This window comes from Cavia porcellus, unplaced genomic scaffold (genome assembly GCF_034190915.1).
Source record: "Cavia porcellus strain 051 isolate PalLab524CR breed Dunkin Hartley unplaced genomic scaffold, mCavPor4.1 scaffold_9, whole genome shotgun sequence".
Classification (NCBI taxonomy): domain Eukaryota; kingdom Metazoa; phylum Chordata; class Mammalia; order Rodentia; family Caviidae; genus Cavia; species Cavia porcellus.
In genome coordinates this window covers 226,892-247,752 of record NW_026947492.1, presented here as the reverse complement: position 1 = coordinate 247,752, position 20,861 = coordinate 226,892, and the positions used below count along the sequence as shown (strand labels likewise).

General features: G+C 33.8%; 1 protein-coding gene across 1 annotated transcript in view; it reads left to right on the top strand.

Annotated features, from left to right (window-relative positions):
* Positions 1–638: 638 nt before the first annotated feature.
* The window catches only part of Alkbh8 (alkB homolog 8, tRNA methyltransferase), an 84,963-nt gene continuing 64,740 nt past the window's right edge, over positions 639–20,861 (top strand). The window contains exons 1-4 of the mRNA XM_063255691.1: positions 639–806; positions 5,390–5,627; positions 7,662–7,793; positions 8,821–8,916. Coding sequence (XP_063111761.1) covers positions 678–806; positions 5,390–5,627; positions 7,662–7,793; positions 8,821–8,916 — 595 coding nt within the window. The 5' untranslated portion in view covers positions 639–677. The remainder of the gene's footprint in view (positions 807–5,389; positions 5,628–7,661; positions 7,794–8,820; positions 8,917–20,861) is intronic.

The window sequence follows — 20,861 nt, the reverse complement described above, 5'->3', positions numbered from 1 at the left end:
AAAAAAAAGGAAAGAAAAAGAACCTCTGTTGTGAATTTTTTGGTTATAATTTCCATGCTTTTTATTTTTATGTACATTAATGATAATGATTAGTTTTTGGATTTTTGAGCTTTAAGTGAAATTACACATATGTGGTATCTCTTGACTTTCCCCCCCGCTCTTTTTCCTCCTTATCTTGGCTTATATTATGATGTGAAATTTGTCTAGCCTATGTTTTATGTAGTACTTTATAAGTAATAAGATACTGTACCTGTAGGAAAAGAGCATACTTTGAGCTACATCCACAGCCCTTCTAATCTTTTATGCTGACGTAGAGTCTCCTTAAGTGGCTGAATTGCCCAGGCTGGCCTTGAAATTGTGATCCTTCTTCGTTGGCCTCCAGATTGCTGGTATTATAGACATGTGCTGGCATGCCTGGCTAAAAACAGTGTGCTTAAGGAAGCCACACACAGGAGCATGTCTTAGAACTTTGAAAGACGTTATTAGGTAGATGCTCTTCTTTGTTGTCTTAGATATTCCTTTATTTTCAAGTTAGTTTTCATCTCTCCGGGTTGGTGAAATATAAACTAAAGATTAAAAAAAAAGTCATATGGAGAAATTATAAACTACAAATATAATTATTTCTTTGGAACTCCTAAGATTGACATTTCAACTTCTTTTTATTTTGTAGTACTGTTATGGAGATCAACTATCAAAGTAATTTCAAACTCAATAAAACTGAGAAGAAGTTCTTAAGGAAGCAAATTAAAGCCAGGCATACTTTGCTGAGACATGAAGGTATTGAGGCAGTATCCTATGGCACTCAGGTAACGTAAAACTCTTGTTATAATTTTAATGTAAATGTACTGATGTTTATGTATTATGTTAATATTTTTAATAATTGCTCAAGGCTGTGACTGGTCCATCATGTGTTTTATCAATAATACTATACTATGATAAACCTTCAAACTTTGTATACTATTTGCTAGCCTGTAATTTGTTTTGCTTTGTATTTGCAGTGCTGGGGTGGTGGTGTTTGAATTCAGTGTCTTGAGCTTGCAGGGCAGCACCCTACCAATGTTACCTGCAGCCTCTTAATCTGTAATTTGAATTTTTATTAATCATACTGACTGAACCGGGGGAAGTTGTGGGTATACATAAATTATAACAGTGTATGAGTCTTTTCAGTTGATAAAGCATACTTAGCTATGTTACTGTATTTAATTCCCTAAAATCTTTATGAGATAAGTGAGAAAACTAAAGTTTTAAGAGGTTATGTGTTCACTGACAAAGTGGTAAGTGATTGAATAGAAACACAAAGGTAGTTCTTCTGTATCCTGATATAATCTTTATGCTGTTCTCAAACTGACTTATGTGATAAAGTATTTTGGTTATGTACTCCCAAACATTTTTTATTTATTAGGAGTTACTTACAAAGCCTTTTCATTTTTTGATGGCAATAATTACATGAAATTATGTATGAGAGACTGAGTTTGCCTGTGTTATGATTTAGGTACCACAATTGATCTTAGCCAAAAGGCTGAGAAGTGATGTGTTATGATTTAGAAACTCACTTTGCTTTTTCACTTACAAATGTGAGTGTTACCTTTTCACTTTGGCTTTCTTTGTTAGAAGTAGATTATAGTGTGCAGTATATCTAGTATGCAATATTTTTTAGTTCACTGGATAGATTCCAAAAAAGAATATGTGATAATATTTATAGACCTAAAAATACTTCATGAGTTTTAAGAAAGTCTATGGGATACTTTTTGGTTCATAAAGTTACAGAGAAAGAGCGGGAAAAAAGCTTATGTATCATCTAATAGGGGCCAAAGATATACATTGAGGTAGAGCTGGGATTAAAATTTCGGTGTGTTGATTCTCAGAACAGTACTCTTTCTTTAGGTTTATCACGTTGTCTCCTGTGCTGCCTCATATTTTAGGAATAAACAGTGTGTTGATGGACTTTTAAGTTTAACAGATAAAAGATTCATACTCAGATGTTAATGATTTTAGCGAATTTAAGTCAAATTCATGTTAAAAAGGATGGGATAGATAATAGATTTGGTATGTTTGCACTTGGCCAAGAACCACTGAGGCTGGTAAACTCAAATATCTTACTCACATCTCCTGTAGCTTGGTTTCTTAATTACTGGACTTACAGTGTAGGAAAACAATGGGCTAAGTTCTTTACTGCTTTTGAAGCTCTGCTTTAGGGTCTCCAGAAGCTTTAATCTCATCTTCACAGCCTCCAAAGTGGCCTCTAACCTACACTTTATTTTTCTCCAGAATACTTTTAAAGGGAAAGAATATAATTTTAGAGGAATTTATAATTGTATTTTACTCATTCATGGGGAACAGATACTCTTTAATGATGCGTTATAAGTATTGCTGACTCTGCATAAATTTATAGCATTAGATTTTGGGGAGTTTTCTTTTTTTAATATATTAATTTTATATATTTTAATACATATATTAATATTACGTAGTATATATTATTTTTACAAAGTATTTTGGATAATTGTGATGTTTTCATACATGTATGTAGCACTTTTATGTGTCATAAGATTTTTCTAGTCAGTGTTTCTCAAATTGTCAGAACTGAAGAGAACTTCAAAGCAATCTGAATTTTCTACTTGACTCTTATTTACTTGGAAATTTATTGGGTGAACAATTGTAAATAAAATAATTATTATATTTAATTATACTGTATAACTTATGTGTATTGGGGAGAATGTTGCTCCCTTCCCTCCCCAACCACATTATTTTTGTGTAGTTTACTTTTAGAGTTGCCTGCGATTCACTTGAAAGGCATCTTTGAGTGCTGATACTGTTCCTCAAGTTATACCTCATCATCTGTCATTCCTAGATGGAGCGATGGACTCTTGACATTTATGATGTGTTTGTAATTTCTTAGTGTGATATTGTGAAACGTGTTTTATCTTTGTCCAGTTTCCTGGCACAGAATACTAAAATTCCTGGGGTCTCTGGAGTGAAAAGAATGTCTTTTTTGTATTTAATGAAACTATGGATGGCAGGAGTGGCTTAATAGTTTCTGAATGGGGGCATGTCACGGGAGAGACCCAGGTATGATTGGAGAATTGGGACTTTCAGTCCCGCTTCTTCCTAGGAGCAGTGATCTAATCAATCGTACTTGTGTAATGAAGTTTCCATAAAAACCCACATGACAGAATTCCGAGGGGCTTTTGAATGGTTGAATATGTGAAGGTTGCTGGAGGGTGGTCTACTCAGAGAGGGTATGAGAGGTCTGCATTCCTTCCCACAACCTTCCCTTATGTATTTGTTCTTTGTAATATCACTTATAATCATCTAGTTAGTGTAAATAAAGTATCTGCTTGAGTTCTGTCATTTGCTCTAGCAAATTCATCCGACTTCAGGAGGGAGTCCAGGAAATCCTGATTCATAGCAATTCTGTCGAAAGTATAGGTGGCAACTTACTTTCTGCAATGGCATTTGAGTTGGAAGGCAGTCTTGTGGGATTGTGTTCACACACTGTGAGATCTGATAGTATCACCAGCTAAAGAGTCTTAGAATTGAACAGAATTAGATTAGAGGACTCAGTGTCTGCTGGAGAATCTTCTGCAGGATTAATCTATTGCTAATGTGGAGAAATTCCACAGATTTTCATGACCAGAAGTCACAGAAGTAGTCTGTATTGTATTGTACTGATGTGTGAGGATAAGAAAAAGCACTTTGGTTTAATTTTTTCCTCTGTCTCTCAGACCTATATTTAGGGATATGGAAAATTTTTTGTAACTGGCTAGATGTAACCAAATTATTTTGTTATTTTAATTAAAGGGCTACATTGAGATCCAGGGCAAGCCAGTTATGAGGCTAAATTTTATACTGTATAACACATTATTATAGTAGTTTTATTATGTGTATACTTGCATGTTTATAAAGTACTTTTTGGCCCATGACAGAACAGAGATTAATGATGATTTTGTTGCATCTTTTCAAGCACATTGAGGCATTCTTATTTTGTATAAAACTAATATAATATGTACTAATCTTTAGTATAGTATAAATCAGGGATTAGCATACTACTATCTTCAGAACAAATCTGACTCATGCTAAGCATGGGTTTCACATTTTAAAGGCTTTCTAACATATAAAATCATGACCGTGTTACAGAAACTTCTAAATGGCCTGTGAAGTTTTAAAATATTTATTATCTGCTTATTTTCAGAATAACTACCTACATTAGTACAAATGATGAAATTGATGGGTGTAGATCATCTATGATTTTCTTTTGCTTTATTACATTTTTAGAAGTCATGGTCATAAAATAACCTAATAATGTATACAAAATGATTTTTAAGTATAGAGTCTGTAAAATCAACAGCAGAAACACCGGAATAAAGACAAAAGCGTGCCTCTATCCAAAGTCCCGTGAATAGCCTCCATCCAAAGTCCCGTGAATAAAACTTGGTATTGGACTGATAATAAGAAGTAAGCATGAAGTTTACAAAGGAATACTTTTCTTTGTAAACTGACTAAACTAAAGTAAATTAACTTACAAAGACAGGGTAATTCCATATTTTATGTTCATCAAGACCTATAATTGACATTTCTTGGTGTCAGACTTTTTTAATAAAGATTGTGTAATGGTTAAACTAAAAAGTGTGGATTTTGGAAAATAACATAAATAGGTTTGAAAAACTGCTCTCCTAATCACCACATTAATCCAATTGTTCTGCTATTCAGTTTTTTCTTTATAGAGTAGGATTCACTACCCCAATGAAATCCACAGATATTACTTGTTTAATGACTTACCTGTTGTTATACTTTACAGTACTGCATGTAAGAGTTATACAAATAAAAGCAAACTCATCAAGTTGGAATTTCCTTTGACCATTTCATTGTTCTGAATATTGCATTGTACAATATATAATTCTTCAGTTAGCAACCAATTCAATGAATGACCTAGTTGCAAGACTGTAACTTGGTCATTAAACAAGGGATGTCTGTACTTTGTTGTGAAGTTTGTAGGAGTTAAGTAAAAGAATACAGAACATTTGTTTTCTGGCAAAAAGGAGGTATTATATAAGTATTTACATTTTCCCCCATCCTTTCTCTATTTTTGAAAATTATAATGAGTCTTTTAATTTGCATTTATGGTTATTAAGAAATGAATATTTTATAAATAGGCTATTTAAAATTAAATGTTATTTATAACATGGGAGTACTTCTTAGTCCTAAAATATTTAATACATTAGCTTGCGTATTTTATATGAAATTAGCAAACCAAATCACCACAAGAACACATCTTTTCTTTTTAATTACATCTTTGCAGAAATTTTTTTTGCAATAATCCTATTTAATTTTACTTGAAAATAAACAGGTTGGTATCAATTGCTCATGTTGCTTTCTTTTTCTATTTTCTCAGAGCCTGGTTGTTGCCAATGGTGGTTTGGGTAATGGCGTGAGTAGGAAGCAGCTGCTCCTGGTTTTAGAGAAATGTGGATGTGTGGAAGCTCTCTTAATGCCACCTAACAAGCCCTACTCGTTTGTAAGATACAAAACCATAGAAGAGTCCAAGAATGCTTATGCTTCCCTCAATGGAAAAGAAATAGTAGATGATTTAGGACAAAAGGTCATTCTGTATTTGAATTTTGTGGAAAAAGGTATCATATAGTTATCTTTTAAATAATGATTGTTCTTGTTTTTGGTTGAGCCTTCTTTTCATAGACATAGATGTGAGTTCAGTTTTAGTAGAACTAATAAAGGGCATCAGTTAAGCAGTCCCTTTAATCAAATATTCTTTAAGCATTTGTTACTTAAATTTGGAGGCTTCCTATCTAATTCTAATTTTCAAGTTTGATGTTGAAGACTTAGATCAATTTAGCTCACAGTGTCTCATGGAAGCTTTCAATTAATCACTTTAAAATTTAACTGTCATCCAGTGGTTTATGTCAGTCTTCATGTTTGTGGAGAGGCACACTTAGCAGCTAAAGATCCCTGAAAACTTTAGAGTGGTGATATCAAATTTTCAGTATGGTGAAAATATTCATGTTTGTGCTGTTAATACAGTCGCTACTGGGTAGTGTGATTTAGGAACTAAATAATTTAGTTAATTTAAATAATAATTATAGACTAATTTACAATATTGCTTAAGGGATTGTTACAGTTTTATTCCCTAATGTGCAAATGAGATGTATTGAGTTCCTTTGCCACTGAGCTCTCTTTAGATATCCTGGGGATAGGTAGGTGAGAGAAAAATGATCAAATTATTGTTTTGTAAAGTGAGATTGAAAGGAAAACTTTTAAAATCTTCTAAAGATATATTTAGAAACTATATCTCTCAGTGTCGCTCTGTATTTAATTTTAAATTTGACTTAAGCTTGACAGATTTTAACCACTGCACACTTTGAATGTTTCTAATCAGTTTTTGAAAACTGAATGGTTAAGGGGTTTTAATAAAAAGGTATAGCCGTTGAATTTCTGCCAATTCAGTATGTGGAATATTCAGTAAGAGATTGTACAAAGTTTGATTAGGGGTATTCTTCATATCTAGGCCTTCATTAGATCCAGCTGTCCTTCTGAGACTGTAGCAATAACGTTTATAACCTTGGAAATCATTTTTAATTGAGAATAGAACTATGTACCAAATATTTTGATACCTACCTCCACTTAGCTACTGAGTAGCTAATACAAGAGATACTTTACATTTATAAGATGTGAAAAACATATTTAGGACATGTATGAGTTATTTATACTATCAAGTATTTGACTAGGGATTTTCTCCAAAGTTTATTATGTGATTTGAATAAATAATATGATAACTGACACATTATAAGTACTTGGCATGTCTTTATCAAATGATTTATTATTTTACTTCTAAAGTTTGTTAATAGGATCTAGTATATACTTACTGTTTTTTGGGTGTTTATATTAAATGACTAAAAGGTAAATTGTCTAGCTAAAAAATTCAAAAATCATTTCTGTAGTGTGAATGAGTCAGATCTCTAATGAATATGAATAAACTATTCCCTTTATCTGATAGAAAATTCTCTTTTCTTTCTGTACTTAAAACTTTGAAGGTCATAGGGCCTTGTTATTTTAATATATATTAAATAATTCTTTATAAGTGGTGCTTTTAATTTCTTTAGATAGTGTGTGTTCTATTACACTTTTCTGTTATTTGACCATAGTTAGTATTGAGACTCCAAGGACAAAAAAGGCATTTAACTTCTTATATTCAACATGCAGAGACCATCTTGACTTTTTTTATAGGCACATACTATATATAGTGAAATATCTTATTTTTTAGTGAGGTTTAAAAAGTGACAATCATTTTCAAGTAGAATACTTAAGTACTATTTTTGCTGAAAAGAATTTCAGTAAATAAAAAAGTACTATAATTGTGGTCTTGATCTTTATTTTTGCAATTTTAACAAGTTGTGTGCTGTGAGAATTCTTATTTCTGAAAATGAGGATTAGGAGCTGCATGAACTGGTAAATGGCTATTGGATAGAATTATTTGTGTACAGGAACTTCAGTTTTTATATGTAACCATTTCGTTTCTTTCTTTCTTTTTTTTTTTTTTTTTATCGGTACCGGGGATCAAACTCACAATAAGCTTGCAAAGCAGGTGCTTATGCTGCTGAACTAAATCCCCAGCCCCTCATATGTGACTATTTTAATTTGGTTTTCTGTAGCTCAGTGGAAGAAGTTGGGGCTTCAAGCCTTACCTCCAGGTCTTACAGTAGTAGAAGAAATTGTTTCTTCTGAAGATGAGAACATGCTTTTGGAAATCATTAATTGGGCAGAAGATATAGACAATCAAAACTGTAAGTAAAATTTTCAAAATATGATATTAAAACTTTTTACAAAATGTCATATTACTACTTTTCTTCCATTACTCCTTTGGTTTATTAAGTTTCTTTCTATAAGATCATTGAAAGTATCCTGAATTCAGTGTTAGACAAGTCATACCAACAATTCTGAGGAATGTGAATAATAGATATGATAATTTTTATATAGCTATCAATTTTGAACTCCAAAGGGATGAATATCTATTAGCCAATATTTTCGTAGCTAACTTGCCTATGTCCTTTCACATGACCTTCTTTGCTGTCTTTCACTCCAAAGCATGTTTCCTCTGTGGACTCATCAGTTCAGCATATGCCACTGTAATGTAGCCAGAGCCTCCTGCAGTTACTCTAACTCTTTTCACATCATGAGGAGTCTCATAAGTGGCAGTGTACATGATTGTCTCTCTCATACTGATCAGGTGAAACCATTTGTGGGTTACAGTTTTAAACTTGAAGGAATAACATAAATAAACAGAATGGTGAAATGTTCTTAAAACTAGGTGTGGTGATGCATACCAGTAATTCCACCATTTGGGAGGCTGAGACAGGAGGATCACTGAGTTTGAGGCCAGGCTGGGCTACATAAGTGAGTTCAAGACCAGCCTATATACTACACAGCAAGACCCTGACTCAAAAAAAAAAAAAAAACACCAAAAACAGTAACAACAACAACAACAACAATGACAACAAAAAGTTCTTGAGGACAGTAGTTTAACAGAGTTTACTATCATCCAACTAATCTTTATTGATTATGTTGACCAAAATAGAGAAAAGACTATAGTTCTTAAAGAAATTGCTACGGCAGTTAATGGAATCCTCTCATGTTTCTGGACTAGGGACTTGACCTACTAGGATATGAAATTCAATCATAATTTATCCATTGTTTGTGTTGTTACGAATTCCATGATAAATGAAGGTTTTTAAAAAATAAAATTTACATATTTAAAAAAAAAAGGCTATAGTTCTTTTTCTTCTAACTAGCTACGTTTTTCTCTTTATACAGTTCAAAAGTCTTTAAAACACAGACGAGTAAAGCATTTTGGTTATGAATTCTACTATGAGAACAACAATGTAGATAAAGATAAGCCATTACCTGAGGGTAAGTAATTATTAGTAAACAACAAATGGTGATTTAGGAAAAAGATTTATTACATTTCAGGTTTATCATAATTGGAGGTATGTGTTTCATTGGTCATTGTGGATAAACTTATGGGTTGATAAATTCAAAGAATTTAAATTAGAGACGTGCTGGACTACGATTGTTAGATGAATTGCATATAAATGGCTCCTCTTGACCATCATCCTCTCTCATGTTCTTCCCTCTTAGCAGCATGAGCTACTATCAGTTTGGCATATACTCTTCTAATCCTTTTAAAAAAACAAATTTACACCCAGTCTATGTACCTATTAAAATAGTTCACTGTATGTAGTGTTATGTTTTATTGTATAAATTATGTATCATGTATTACATGCATCATTCCAACTGTTTTCTCCACTCTATGTCTAAGAGATCTTATGTAGTTCTTCATTTTACTGAATGTCTCATAATAGCTTATTCAGATAGTTCCTTATTGTAGACATCCAGTTCTAATTTTTAGCATTTACAAGGAGCACTACAGTAAATATTTTTGTATATGCCTTTTTATATGCAGTTACTTAAGAGATTACTAAGCAGTAGAATTATTGTATCAAAACTTGTATTTAACATTATGCAAATCGCTCCCCATAACATCTGTGCCAATATAGTCACACCAAGTGTACAGTCTTTCCCCTTACCCTTGCCAACCTGTGGTATTATAAAAGCTGTAAATTTGTCATTTTCAGATTAATAGTGAACTTGGCCATTTGTGTGTGTTTCATTGTCTATAAATTCCTTTTCATATTCTATAGAAATTTTTCAAAATGAGTTATCTGATTGATTTACTATATATTTGAAGAGTAATCCTTTGGTATATTTCTTTGTTGGATTAAATGTTTTTATGAACTTGGTTTTATTAAGGCTTTTCATCTATTTTTTATTTTAAAAAGAGAAAAGTCAGAAAAGAAAAACAAAAAGCAAAAGACATAAACAACAGCAAACTCAAAACAATAACCATAGAGATTTTCAAAACAGAACAAAAGAAATTTAACAACAGTCATTATATTGTATATTGTTCTTTTTTTTCAAAGAAAGAAAAGAAAATTAAAGGAAATATAAAAACAGAAGAGAAAGATAGAACAATACCAGATTAAAAAAAAATTAACATCATAGACTCGCTAGTTGATACATTACTCATTGTCATCTTAAAAAATAGTTGCCAAAGTCACAAAATCAAAGCATAAGCAGTGGCTAGACATTCAAACATTGACAGTGCAAATCCTTCTAATTAGTGTTTCAACGCAAATTCAGTAATATGGTCATCTATCTCTCACACTATACATACCATTATACTCTTTAGAGCACTTTCGTTCCCTTTCATTTTCACAATATCTGTTATACTTTTTGGATCCCATTGTTTTGTCAGTTTTTATTATTTTTTACACTAGAAGAATGTGATATCTACTAATGTGAGTCTTGTTTGTTTCACTAATGAGAATATTTTCAAGTTGCCTCCATTTACTTATAAAGGCCTCAAGATTATCCTTTTTTATAGCTGAGTAGTATGCCAGCATGTATAAAAATACCACATTTTTTTCATCCACTCTGCAGTTGATGGGCATTTTGGTTGTTTCCAAGATTTAGCTATCACAAATTGTGCTGCTGTGAACATGGGTGCATATCTATCTCTATGACATGATCTTTTTAATTTTTCTGGGAAAATACCTAGGAGGGGAATAGCTGGGTTGAATGGACCTTCCAATCCTAGTTTTTTGAGGAATCTCCATACTGATTTCAACAGTGGTAGCACCAGTTTGCACTCCCACCACCAGTGGAGCAGTGTTCCTTTTTTCCTCACAGCCTTACCAACATTTGTTATCTGTTGTTTTCTTGATGGCAACCATTCTTTTTGGGGTGAGATGAAATATCAGTGCTGTTTTAATTTGCATTTCTCGAATGATCAGTGATGGTGAACATTTCTTCATGTATTTATTTGCCATTTGTGTATCTTCATCTGAAAAATGTGTGTTCATCTCCGATGCCCGTTTTTGGAGAGGGTCTTTGAATGTGGGGGACTTGATGTTGTTTAGTTCTTTATATGTTCTGGATATAAGTCCTTTGTCTGAGGGATTGTGGGCTAAAATTCTTTCCCATTCTGTGGGTTTTCTTTTCACTTTGTTGGTGATTTCTTTTGAAGTGCAAAAACTTTTTACTAATATGAAATCCCAGTTGTTGATTCTTTGAAGTATTTCCCATGCAGTTTGTTTTTTAGTCATGAATTCTCTCCTTACCCCTATGTCTCCAAGATTTTTACCTACTTTGTTTTCCAGTAGATTTAATGTTTCTATTTTAATATTTAGATCCTTGATTCATTTTGACTTTAGTTCAGTGTATGGTGATATGCATGAGTCTATTTTCAGTCCTTGGCATGTGGAGAGCCAATTTTTAACACCACTTATTAAAGAGGCTATCTTTTTTCCAGTGAACATGTTTAGCCCCTTTGTCAAATATAAGGTGGTTGAATGTCTTTGTAGTAGTATTTGCATCTTCTAATCTGTTCCAATGGTCCTCAGGTCCATTTCTTTGCCAGTACCATGCTGATTTTATCACTGTGGCTTTATAGTATAGTTTCAAGTCAGGAATTAAGATGCCTCCTGTCTTTGCCTTTGTTGCCCAGAATCAACTTTGCTATTCTAGGTTTCTTCTGTTTCCAGATAAACTTTAGGCATATTTTTTCTAGATCTGTAAGGTGTGTTGATGGTATTTTGATTGGTATTGCATTAAATCTGTGTAACAGTTTTTTAGAGTACTAGAATTTTCAGCATATATATCTTTTGCATTATTTTTTTTTAAATTTTATTTAAGGAGAAGAAGAAAAAAAAAGCAGAGAAAGGGTACAAGTTATACAGATTTACAGAAAAAAATAAATAGTAGGAAATCACTAGTTAATGGATTACATTTTGTAATCTCAGAAACAATTGTTCAGGTTACAAAATTAAAGCTTATAAAGTGGACATTCCAACAGTGAGACTGCAAACAGTTCTGTTCAATGATCCAACAAAACTCAGTAATATCATTATCTATCTTATACACTTAAATATACATGCAGTTATATCGTTTAGAGCACTTTCTTTTCCTCTCTTTTGTACAATGACAATTACACATTTTGGGTTTTGTTGCTCCCACAGTTCTTATTACTTTTTTGGAAGAGAGTAGAACCAAATGTGACATAACAGAACAGTCAGTCAAATCAAAAGGGTGGACGTAATAGATAATGTAAAAGCATAATACTACGTGATCAACAATTGTTACCATAATGCCTCCCGCTATCTCTAATAGAATTGCCTATATCATTAGTTATAATAAAATTGAACAAAACAGTAAAGAACAAAACCAAAACATTGGAGACATTATAATTCTTCAAAAGTAGATAATAGTCAACCAGAATGGGCATCATAATGAATCCCACTATCTTCACAGCTGTTGCCTAAACTTTGAACCTGGTACTATCAAGCAAAACAGAATAGAGGAACATCAGTCAAAACAAGATGGTGAGAGCAATACAGGGCTTTAAATCAAGAAAATGGAAAGTCAAAGTGGGTTACTATAATATATCCTGCTATTTTTAATTTATTTTTCCCTTAATTAAAAGGATAAAAAAAGTAAATAATAAAATGGAGATTGAGATAAAAGAGGGCATAACAGCAAATCAGCGCAGATCAAAAGATAACCATTTAAACAAAATAGTGTTTCACCACAAGATTATCTCGACATAAAAGTAGTTACCATATTGTCTCTTTCCTTGAAATCTTTGAGCATAACTTCATATACTGTAGCATCAAATATATCAAAACAATGTAAAACCATTCAAGAGAACAACAGTGTTACAGGGTATTTAGAATCAACTAACAGAAAATAAACAATGGTTTCTGTATAATCTCCTTGTCTATAAAAGGTTTTGCTTATACTATCATATATAATAAAATCCAATAAGATACCACCTGTTTAGACCAATGGAGACAGAAGAACAAAAGCTTGATCAGACTTCAAAACAAGATGATACTAAATCAGTATTACCTCTTAAGACGTCATTTTCTCCAAAATAGCTGTTCCTATCATCCAATCTTCTCTGCCTCATTTCTGTTGAGCTCTTTTTCTGTCATTAGTTGTCAGTTTGTCTTCTTCATTTTGTTTTCTCCTCCATTCATTGTGGCCTCTCTGCCGCTACTTCTGGATTCTTCGTATTTTTCTTTTTTAGAATATCTTGCAGTATTCTCTGTAGAGTTGAATTGGTGGTTGCATATTCCCCTAGTTCCTCTTTATCCTGGAAGCACCTTGTTTTTCCATCAATTTCCAGGGATAGTTGTGCAGGATATATCAATCTTGGTTGGAGGTTATTATCTTTTAAAGCTTGAATTATTTCCCCCCACGCTCTTTGTGATTTGATGGTTTGTGCCGAGAAGTCTGCTGTAATTCTGATGGGTGATCCCTTGTAAGTGATCTGTTTCTTGTCTCTGATGGCTTTTAGTATTCTGTTCTTATATTGGATTTCTGGAATTTTAATTATTATATGCCTGGGTGTTGCTCTGTTTGGGTTGTAGGTGGCTGGGGTCCTGTATGCTTCATACAACTGAGTATCTTTACCTTTTGCTAAATTAGGGAAATTCTCTTGGATTATTTCTGTGAGTAGCTTTTGTAATTCATTTGTTTGTGTCCCTACTTCTTTTATGTTCTTAATTCTTAAGTTATGGATCCTCTTATCATCTTCTAGTCTTTGTATTATTGCTGCTTGTTTCTTTGTTATTTTTAAGAAGTTTTTCATCTCATGCTCCCATATTACAAATCTGCCCTCCAGTTCAGATAATCTGACCTTAGTCTCTTTCAGGCTGTTATGCCAGTTTTCTATAGACTTTTTAGTTTCCTGGTATTCTCTTTGAACCTGCTTCACGTATTCTATGCTTTCTCTATTTTCTCCATTAAACAATTCTCCCCTCTTTTTCTGTTCTTCCATTCCAACATCTGTTTTTTCTTGGGTGCTGCATTTCTCTAACTATTCTGCTTATGTCTAGCTTCAGGTCATTAATAACTTCATTCCTGAACTTGTCTATGAGGCTCTTGAGATAGCGCTTTATGTCTATTGGTGCTGTGTCTGCTGTTGCCTCTTTCTCAGGATTGGGGGCCGAGGAGCCTTTCTTGTTGCTGCCTCTTCCCATATTCTTTGTTTCTTATATATGCAAGCTTCCTTCCCTGTCAGTCACAGTCTGATTGAATTGCGCCGGCTATGTGTTCCCGCCCACTGCAGCATACCAGGAAGTTGCAGACCAGGCAGCCTATGTGGGGCCTGCCCCTCCAGGTCACCTTCAGGAGCTGGGACCTGGGTTGTGCTAGCCTACTGGGTCTCAGCCAGCAGCGTCACGTGGGCTAGGCACTGCTCACCAATCCCGCTTGAGAGGGGGATTGGTGACTGAAGTCACTGCAGCACCCTGTTCCTGCAAGTCTGCCCGGTCCCAGAATGTCCTCTGTTGCAGTCTCCTAGACCATGGAAAGGACCCAGTTTTCCCTCACTCACCAGAGGTTGATGCAAGGCTCCCCGCCTGTCCCGCTCTCAACTCCTTTCACCGATTCCTGTTCTCAGCTTCCACGTGTCTCTCTCCCTGCTGAGCCGATGCAGACGCAGATGTGGTGGTGGGAAACCCAAATCGCGGCTTCCAATGGCGCGGCTCCAGCTTCCACACTGAGGCTTTATCTGTTCCTGTTATAGCACCAGGATTGCATTCCCAGTTTGGTTTCTCTAAGCCCAGTTCGTTCTTCGGTCACCGGGGCATATCTTCTCTTGCTTATGATTCCTTACTCAGCACCATTCCTGAATTCTAAGCTGGGTGTTTCAGAGAGCCTCCGTAGCTGCTGCTATCTGTCCGCCACGTTCTCCTGGAACTCTCTTTTACATTCTTGGTTAGGTTGATTCCTAAGTATCTAATTTTTGAGATGCTATTGTGAAAGGTGATGTTTCCATAAATTTTCTCTCAGTGAGTTTTTTGTTTGTGTACAAGAATGCTGTTGATTTTCGAGTATTAACTTTGTATCCAGCTGTGCTGCTGAATTTGTTTATTACCTCTAGTAGTCTTTTAATGGAGTTTTTGGGGTCTTCTATGTATAGCATCATGTCATCTGCAAATAATGATAAATTTTCCTACTTTTATTCCTTTTATTTCTCCTTCTTGTCTGATTGCTCTGGCTAATATTTCTAGAACTATATTGAATAGGAGTGGTGATAGTGAACATCCTTGTCTTGTTCCTGATTTTAGAGTAAAGGCTCTCAGTTTTGTCCATTTAATATAATGTTGGCTGTTGAATTGTCCTAAATGGCCTTTATGAGACTGAGATACACACTGTCTGTTCTGAGTTTCTGTAGGGTTTTTATCATGAACAGGTGTTGGACTTTATCAAAAGCTTTTTCTCCATCCATTGAAATGATCATGTGATTTTTATTTTTTGACTCTGTTAATGTGATACATTACATTTATTGATTTGCGTATGTTGAACCATCCCTGCATTCCTGGAATAAATCCCACTTGCGCCATGTATGATCTTCTTGATGATTTGCCGTATTCTATTTGCCAGTATTTTATTGAGAATCTTTGCATCAATGTTCACTAGTGAGATTGGTCTATAGTTCTCCTTTTTGGTTGGTTCTTTCTCTGCTTTTGGTATCAGGGTAACACTTGCCTCCAAGAATGATATAGGGAGGACTGCTTTTCTTTCAACTTCATTGAAGAGTTTAAGGAGTGTTGGCATTGCATCTTCTCTAAATTTCTTATAGATTTCAGCTGTGACTCCATCAGGACCTGGGCTTTTCTTGGTTGGTAAGTTTTTAATCATGTTTTTGATTTCAGTAGCTGATATTGGGTTATTCAAAATTTTTATATCTTCTTGATTGAGCTTTGGTAGTTCATATATTTCTACAAATCTGTCCATTTCCTCTGTTTCCCACCCTATGTGAGTAGAGATTTTCAAAGTAGGTGTTCACGACATATTGAATTTCCATGGAATCAGTAGTGGTTTTCCTCTTTAGTCCTTATTGCATGAGTTTGAGTTTTTTTTTTCTTGATAAGGTTGGCTAGGGGTCTATCAATTTTTAAAAAATTTTATTTAAAAACAAAAAGAAAAAAAAACAGAAAAAGGGAACAAGTAATACAGAATTTCAAAAAAATGAACAGTAAGAAATCACTAGTTAATAGATTACATATTGTCATCTTAGAAATAGTTGTTCAAGTTACAGAATTAAAGCATATAAAGTAGACATTCAAACAGTGAGACTGCAAACAGTTATGTTCAATGATCCAACAAAAACTCAGTAATATGGTTATCTATCTTATACACATAAATATACATGCAGTTATATCGTTTAGAGCACTTTCTTTTCCTCTCTTTTGTACAATGACAATTATACATTTTGGGTTTTGTTGCTCCCACAGTTCTTACTACTTTTTAAGAGAATAAAACCAAATGTGACATAACAAAACATAGTCAAATCAAAAGGATGGACGTAGTACATGATGTAAAAACAGAATACAAGGTGATCGACAGTGGTTACCATACTACCTCTTGCTATCTTAAAAAGAATTGCCTATGTCATCAGTTATAATAAAATTGAACAAAACAGCACAGAACAAAACCAATAAAACCGAAACATTTGAGACATTACAGGACTTCAAAAGAGGATAATAGTCAAACCAGAATGGCGTCATAGTGAATCTTATTGTCTTCAAAGTAGTTGCCTACACACTCAAACTTGTTACTATCAAACAAAACAGAATAGAGTAAAATCAGTCAAAACAAGATGGTGAGAGCAATAGAGGGCTTCAAATCAAGATAATAGGAAATCAAAGTAGTTACTAAATATATCTCGCTATTTTTTAAATTTATTTTATCCATTAATAAAAAAATAAAAAAATAAGTAATTTTAAAAAAAGGAGATTGAGATAGTAGAGGACATAACAACACAACAGCACAGGTCAGAACAGAACAATTTAAGCAACATACTGTTTCACCACAAGATATCTCGACATAACCATAATGTCTCTTTCCTTGAAATATTTGAGTATAACTTTGTATACTGTAGAATCAAACATATCAAGACAATGTAAAGCCATTCAAGAGAATGACAGGATTACAGGGTATTTAGAACCAACTAACAGAAAATGAACAATGGTTTCTATATTATCTCCTTGTCTATAAAAGGTTTTGTTTGTACTATCACATATAATAAAATCTAATAAGATACAACATGTTAAGAACGATGGAGACAGAAGAACAAAAGCTTGATGGGACTTTAAAATAAGATGATATTAAATCAGCACTAGCTAGTATGATGTCTTGTTTTCTTCAGAATAGCTGTTCATACAATCACTGACAATAAAATCAAACAGCCCAGAATAAAACCATTCCAGTTAATGAATAAAAGCATTATAAGGCTTCAAAGCAATATAATGGGAAATCATGATTACCCCATACTTTTATGTATTGTTATCATTTCTTACACTAGGGAAACTATTGGGTATTTATACATGTGGGTTTGATTTATTTCACTTATGAGTATGGTCTCATGTTGTATCCATTATTTATAAATGTCTCAATGTGATCATTCTTTATTGCTAAGTAGTACTCCATTATATAAAAATACCACAACTTCTTTATCCGTTCCTCAGTTGATGGACACTTAGGTTGTTTCCAGGATCTGGCTATTAGAAATTGTGCTGCTATAAACATGGGTGCACATATATCACTGTGGTGTGATGCTTTCAGTTCTTGGAATATGACTAGAAGTAGAATAGTTGGAACAAATGGGACTTCAATCCCAGCTTTTTAAGAAATCTCCAGACTGACTTCCACAATGGTTGCACCAGTCTACACTCCCACCAACAGTGCAGGAGAGTTCCTTTTTCCCCACAGCCTCTCCAGCATTTGTCGTTGGTGGGTTTCTTGATCTTGGCCATTCTTTCAGGAGTGACATGGAATCTCAGTGTGGTTTTAATTTGCATTTCCCTAATGAGTAATGATGATGAACATTTTTTTCATGTATTTATTTGCCATTTGTATTTCTTCATCTGAGAATTGTGTATTCATCTCAGATGCCCATTTTTGGATTGGATCTTTGAATTTTGGGGATCTGATTTTTTAAAATTGTTTATATATTTTAGACAGAAGTCCTTTGTCTGAGGGACAGTTCCCTAAGATTTTTTCTCAGTTTGTGGGTTTTCTTTTCGCTATGCTGGAGATTTCTTTTGACATGCAGAAACATTTTAATAAGAGGTGAGCCCAGTTATTGATTCTGGGAAGTATTTCCTATGCGGTTTGAGTCCTGTTCATGAGTTCTCTACCTACCCCTGCGTCTTCAAGGTTTTTACCCAGTTTGTCTTCTAATAGATTTAGTGTTTCTGTTTTAATATTCAGATCTTTGATCCATTTAGATTTTATTTTAGTACATGATAATAGGCATGGATCTAGTTTTAGTTTTTGGCATATGGAGAGCCAGTTTTTCCAACACCATTTATTAAAGAGACTGTCATTCTTCCAGTGAATATATTGGGCCCCTTTATCTAAGATAGGGTGGTTGAATGTGTTGGTAGTTGTGGTTGTATCTTCTAATCTATTACATTGATCTTTGGCTCTGTTTTGATTCCAGTACCATGTTGATTTTACTACAGTTGCTTTGTAGTATAACTTTAAGTCAGGGATTGTGATGCCTCCTGCCTTATCTTTGCTGCTTAGAACTGTCTTTGCTATTCTAGGTCTCTTCTCGCTCCAGATGAATTTTAGGAATGATTTCTCTAGATCTGTGAGGTATGTTGATGGTATTTTTATTGAGATTGCATTGAATCTGTATAAGAGTTTTGGGAGAATGTCCATTTTCACCATATTTATTCTTCCTATCCATGAGCAAGGGATGTCTTTCCACTTTCTGAGATCCTCTTCAGTTTCTCTTTTCAGTATTATAATTTTCCTTGTCTTTCACTTCTTTCGTGAGAGTAATTCCTAACATTTCATTTTTTGGGTGTTACTGTGAAGGGTGTGGCTTCTATTATTTCTCTCTGTGATCTTGTTGTTAGTGTGTAGGAATGCTATTGATTTTTGAGTATTTTATCCAGCCACATTGCTGAATTTATTTATTATATCTAAGAGTCTTTCAGTAGAGTTTTGGGGGACTTCTAAGTAGAGTATCATATCATCTGCAAATAATGATAATTTAACTTCTTCTTTTCCTATCTTTACCCCTTTTATTTCTCTCTCTTGTCTAATTGCTCTGGCTAGTATTTCAGTACTATATTAAATAGGAGCGGTGATAAGGGACATCCTTGTCTTGTGCCTGACTTTAAAGACCTTCAGTTTGTGGCCATTTAGTATGATACTGGCTGTTGGTTTGTCTTAGATGGCCTTTATTATATTGAGGTAAAGACCATCTGTTCCAATTTTCTGTAAGGTTATTATCATAAATGAATGTTGGACCTTATCAAAAGCTTTTTCTGCATCTATAGAAATGATTATGTGATTCTTACTTTTGGTTTTATTGATATTGTGGATTACATTTATTGATTTATGTATATAGACCCATCTTTGCATGCCTGGTATGAATCCCACATGGTCATGGTGTATAATCTTCTTGATGATTTGCTGCATTCTATTTGCCAATATATTATTGAGGATTTTTGCGTCTGTGTTCATTAGGAAGATTGGCCTGTAGTTCTCTTTTTTAGTTGGGTCTTTCTCAGGTTTTAGTACCAGAGTAATATTTGCTTCCAAGAATGACTTAGGAAGGATTGTTTTCCTTTCAATTTCATTGAAGAATTTGAGGCGTGTTGGCATTAAGTCTTCTTTGTACTTGTAGAATTCTACATTGAATCCATCTGGGCCTGGGCTCTTCTTTGTAGGTAAGGACTTAATTATGTTTTCAATTTCATTTATAGAGATTGGGTTATTCAGCAGTTTTACGTCTTCTTGACCTAGCTTTGGTGCTTCATATGTTTCTAGAAATCTGTCTATTTCTTCTGTGTTATCAAATCTTTTAGAGTACAGGTTTTCAAAAGAGGTGTTGATGATCTTCTATATTTCTACAGAGTCTGTAGTGATTTCACCTTTTTCATTCCTTATTGCATGAATTTGAGCTTTTTCTTCCCTTTTTAAAATAAGGTTGGTTTATCAATTTTATTTATTCTTTCAAAGAACCAACTCTTTCATTCACTGATGCTTTGGATTGTTTTCTTAGTCTCTATTACATTAATTTCTGCTCTGATTTTTATACTTTCCTCACTTCTTTTGGCTCTCGGCTTGACTTGCTCTTCTTTTTCTAGAAGTTTATGGTGTAACATGAGTTTGTTTATTTATATTCCTTCTGTTTTCCTGATATGGGAACTAAGTGCAATAAATTTTCCTCTGAGGACAGTTTTCATTGCATCCCACAGATTTCAGTAAGTTGTATTTGTATTTTCGTTTGCTTGTAGGTATTAATTTCTTACTTAATTTTCCCTGTGACCCACTGATTACTTGAGTGTGTTATTCAGTTTCCATGTGTTTATGGGATTTTTGCAGTATCTTGCATCATTAATTTGTAATTTCATGGTGCTATGATCCGATAACATGCAAGGGATAATTTCAACTCTTTTGCATTTATTTAAATATTTTCTGTGAGCTAATAAATGGTCTATTTTAGAGAATGACCCATGTACTGCTGAGAAGAATGTGTATTCTGATGTTGTTGGGTGGAATACTCTGTATATGTCAATCAGGTCCGTTTGTTCACAGGTGTGATTCAGTTCTTTTATTTCTTTGCTCATTTTCTGTCTGGTTGATCTGTCCCTTGTTGTCAATGGTGTGTTAAGGTCTCCTGTTACAATTGTGTTACTGCTAATTTGGTTTTTTCACTTCTGTTAATACTTTTTTTATATAACTTGGTTCTCTGGAATTTGGTG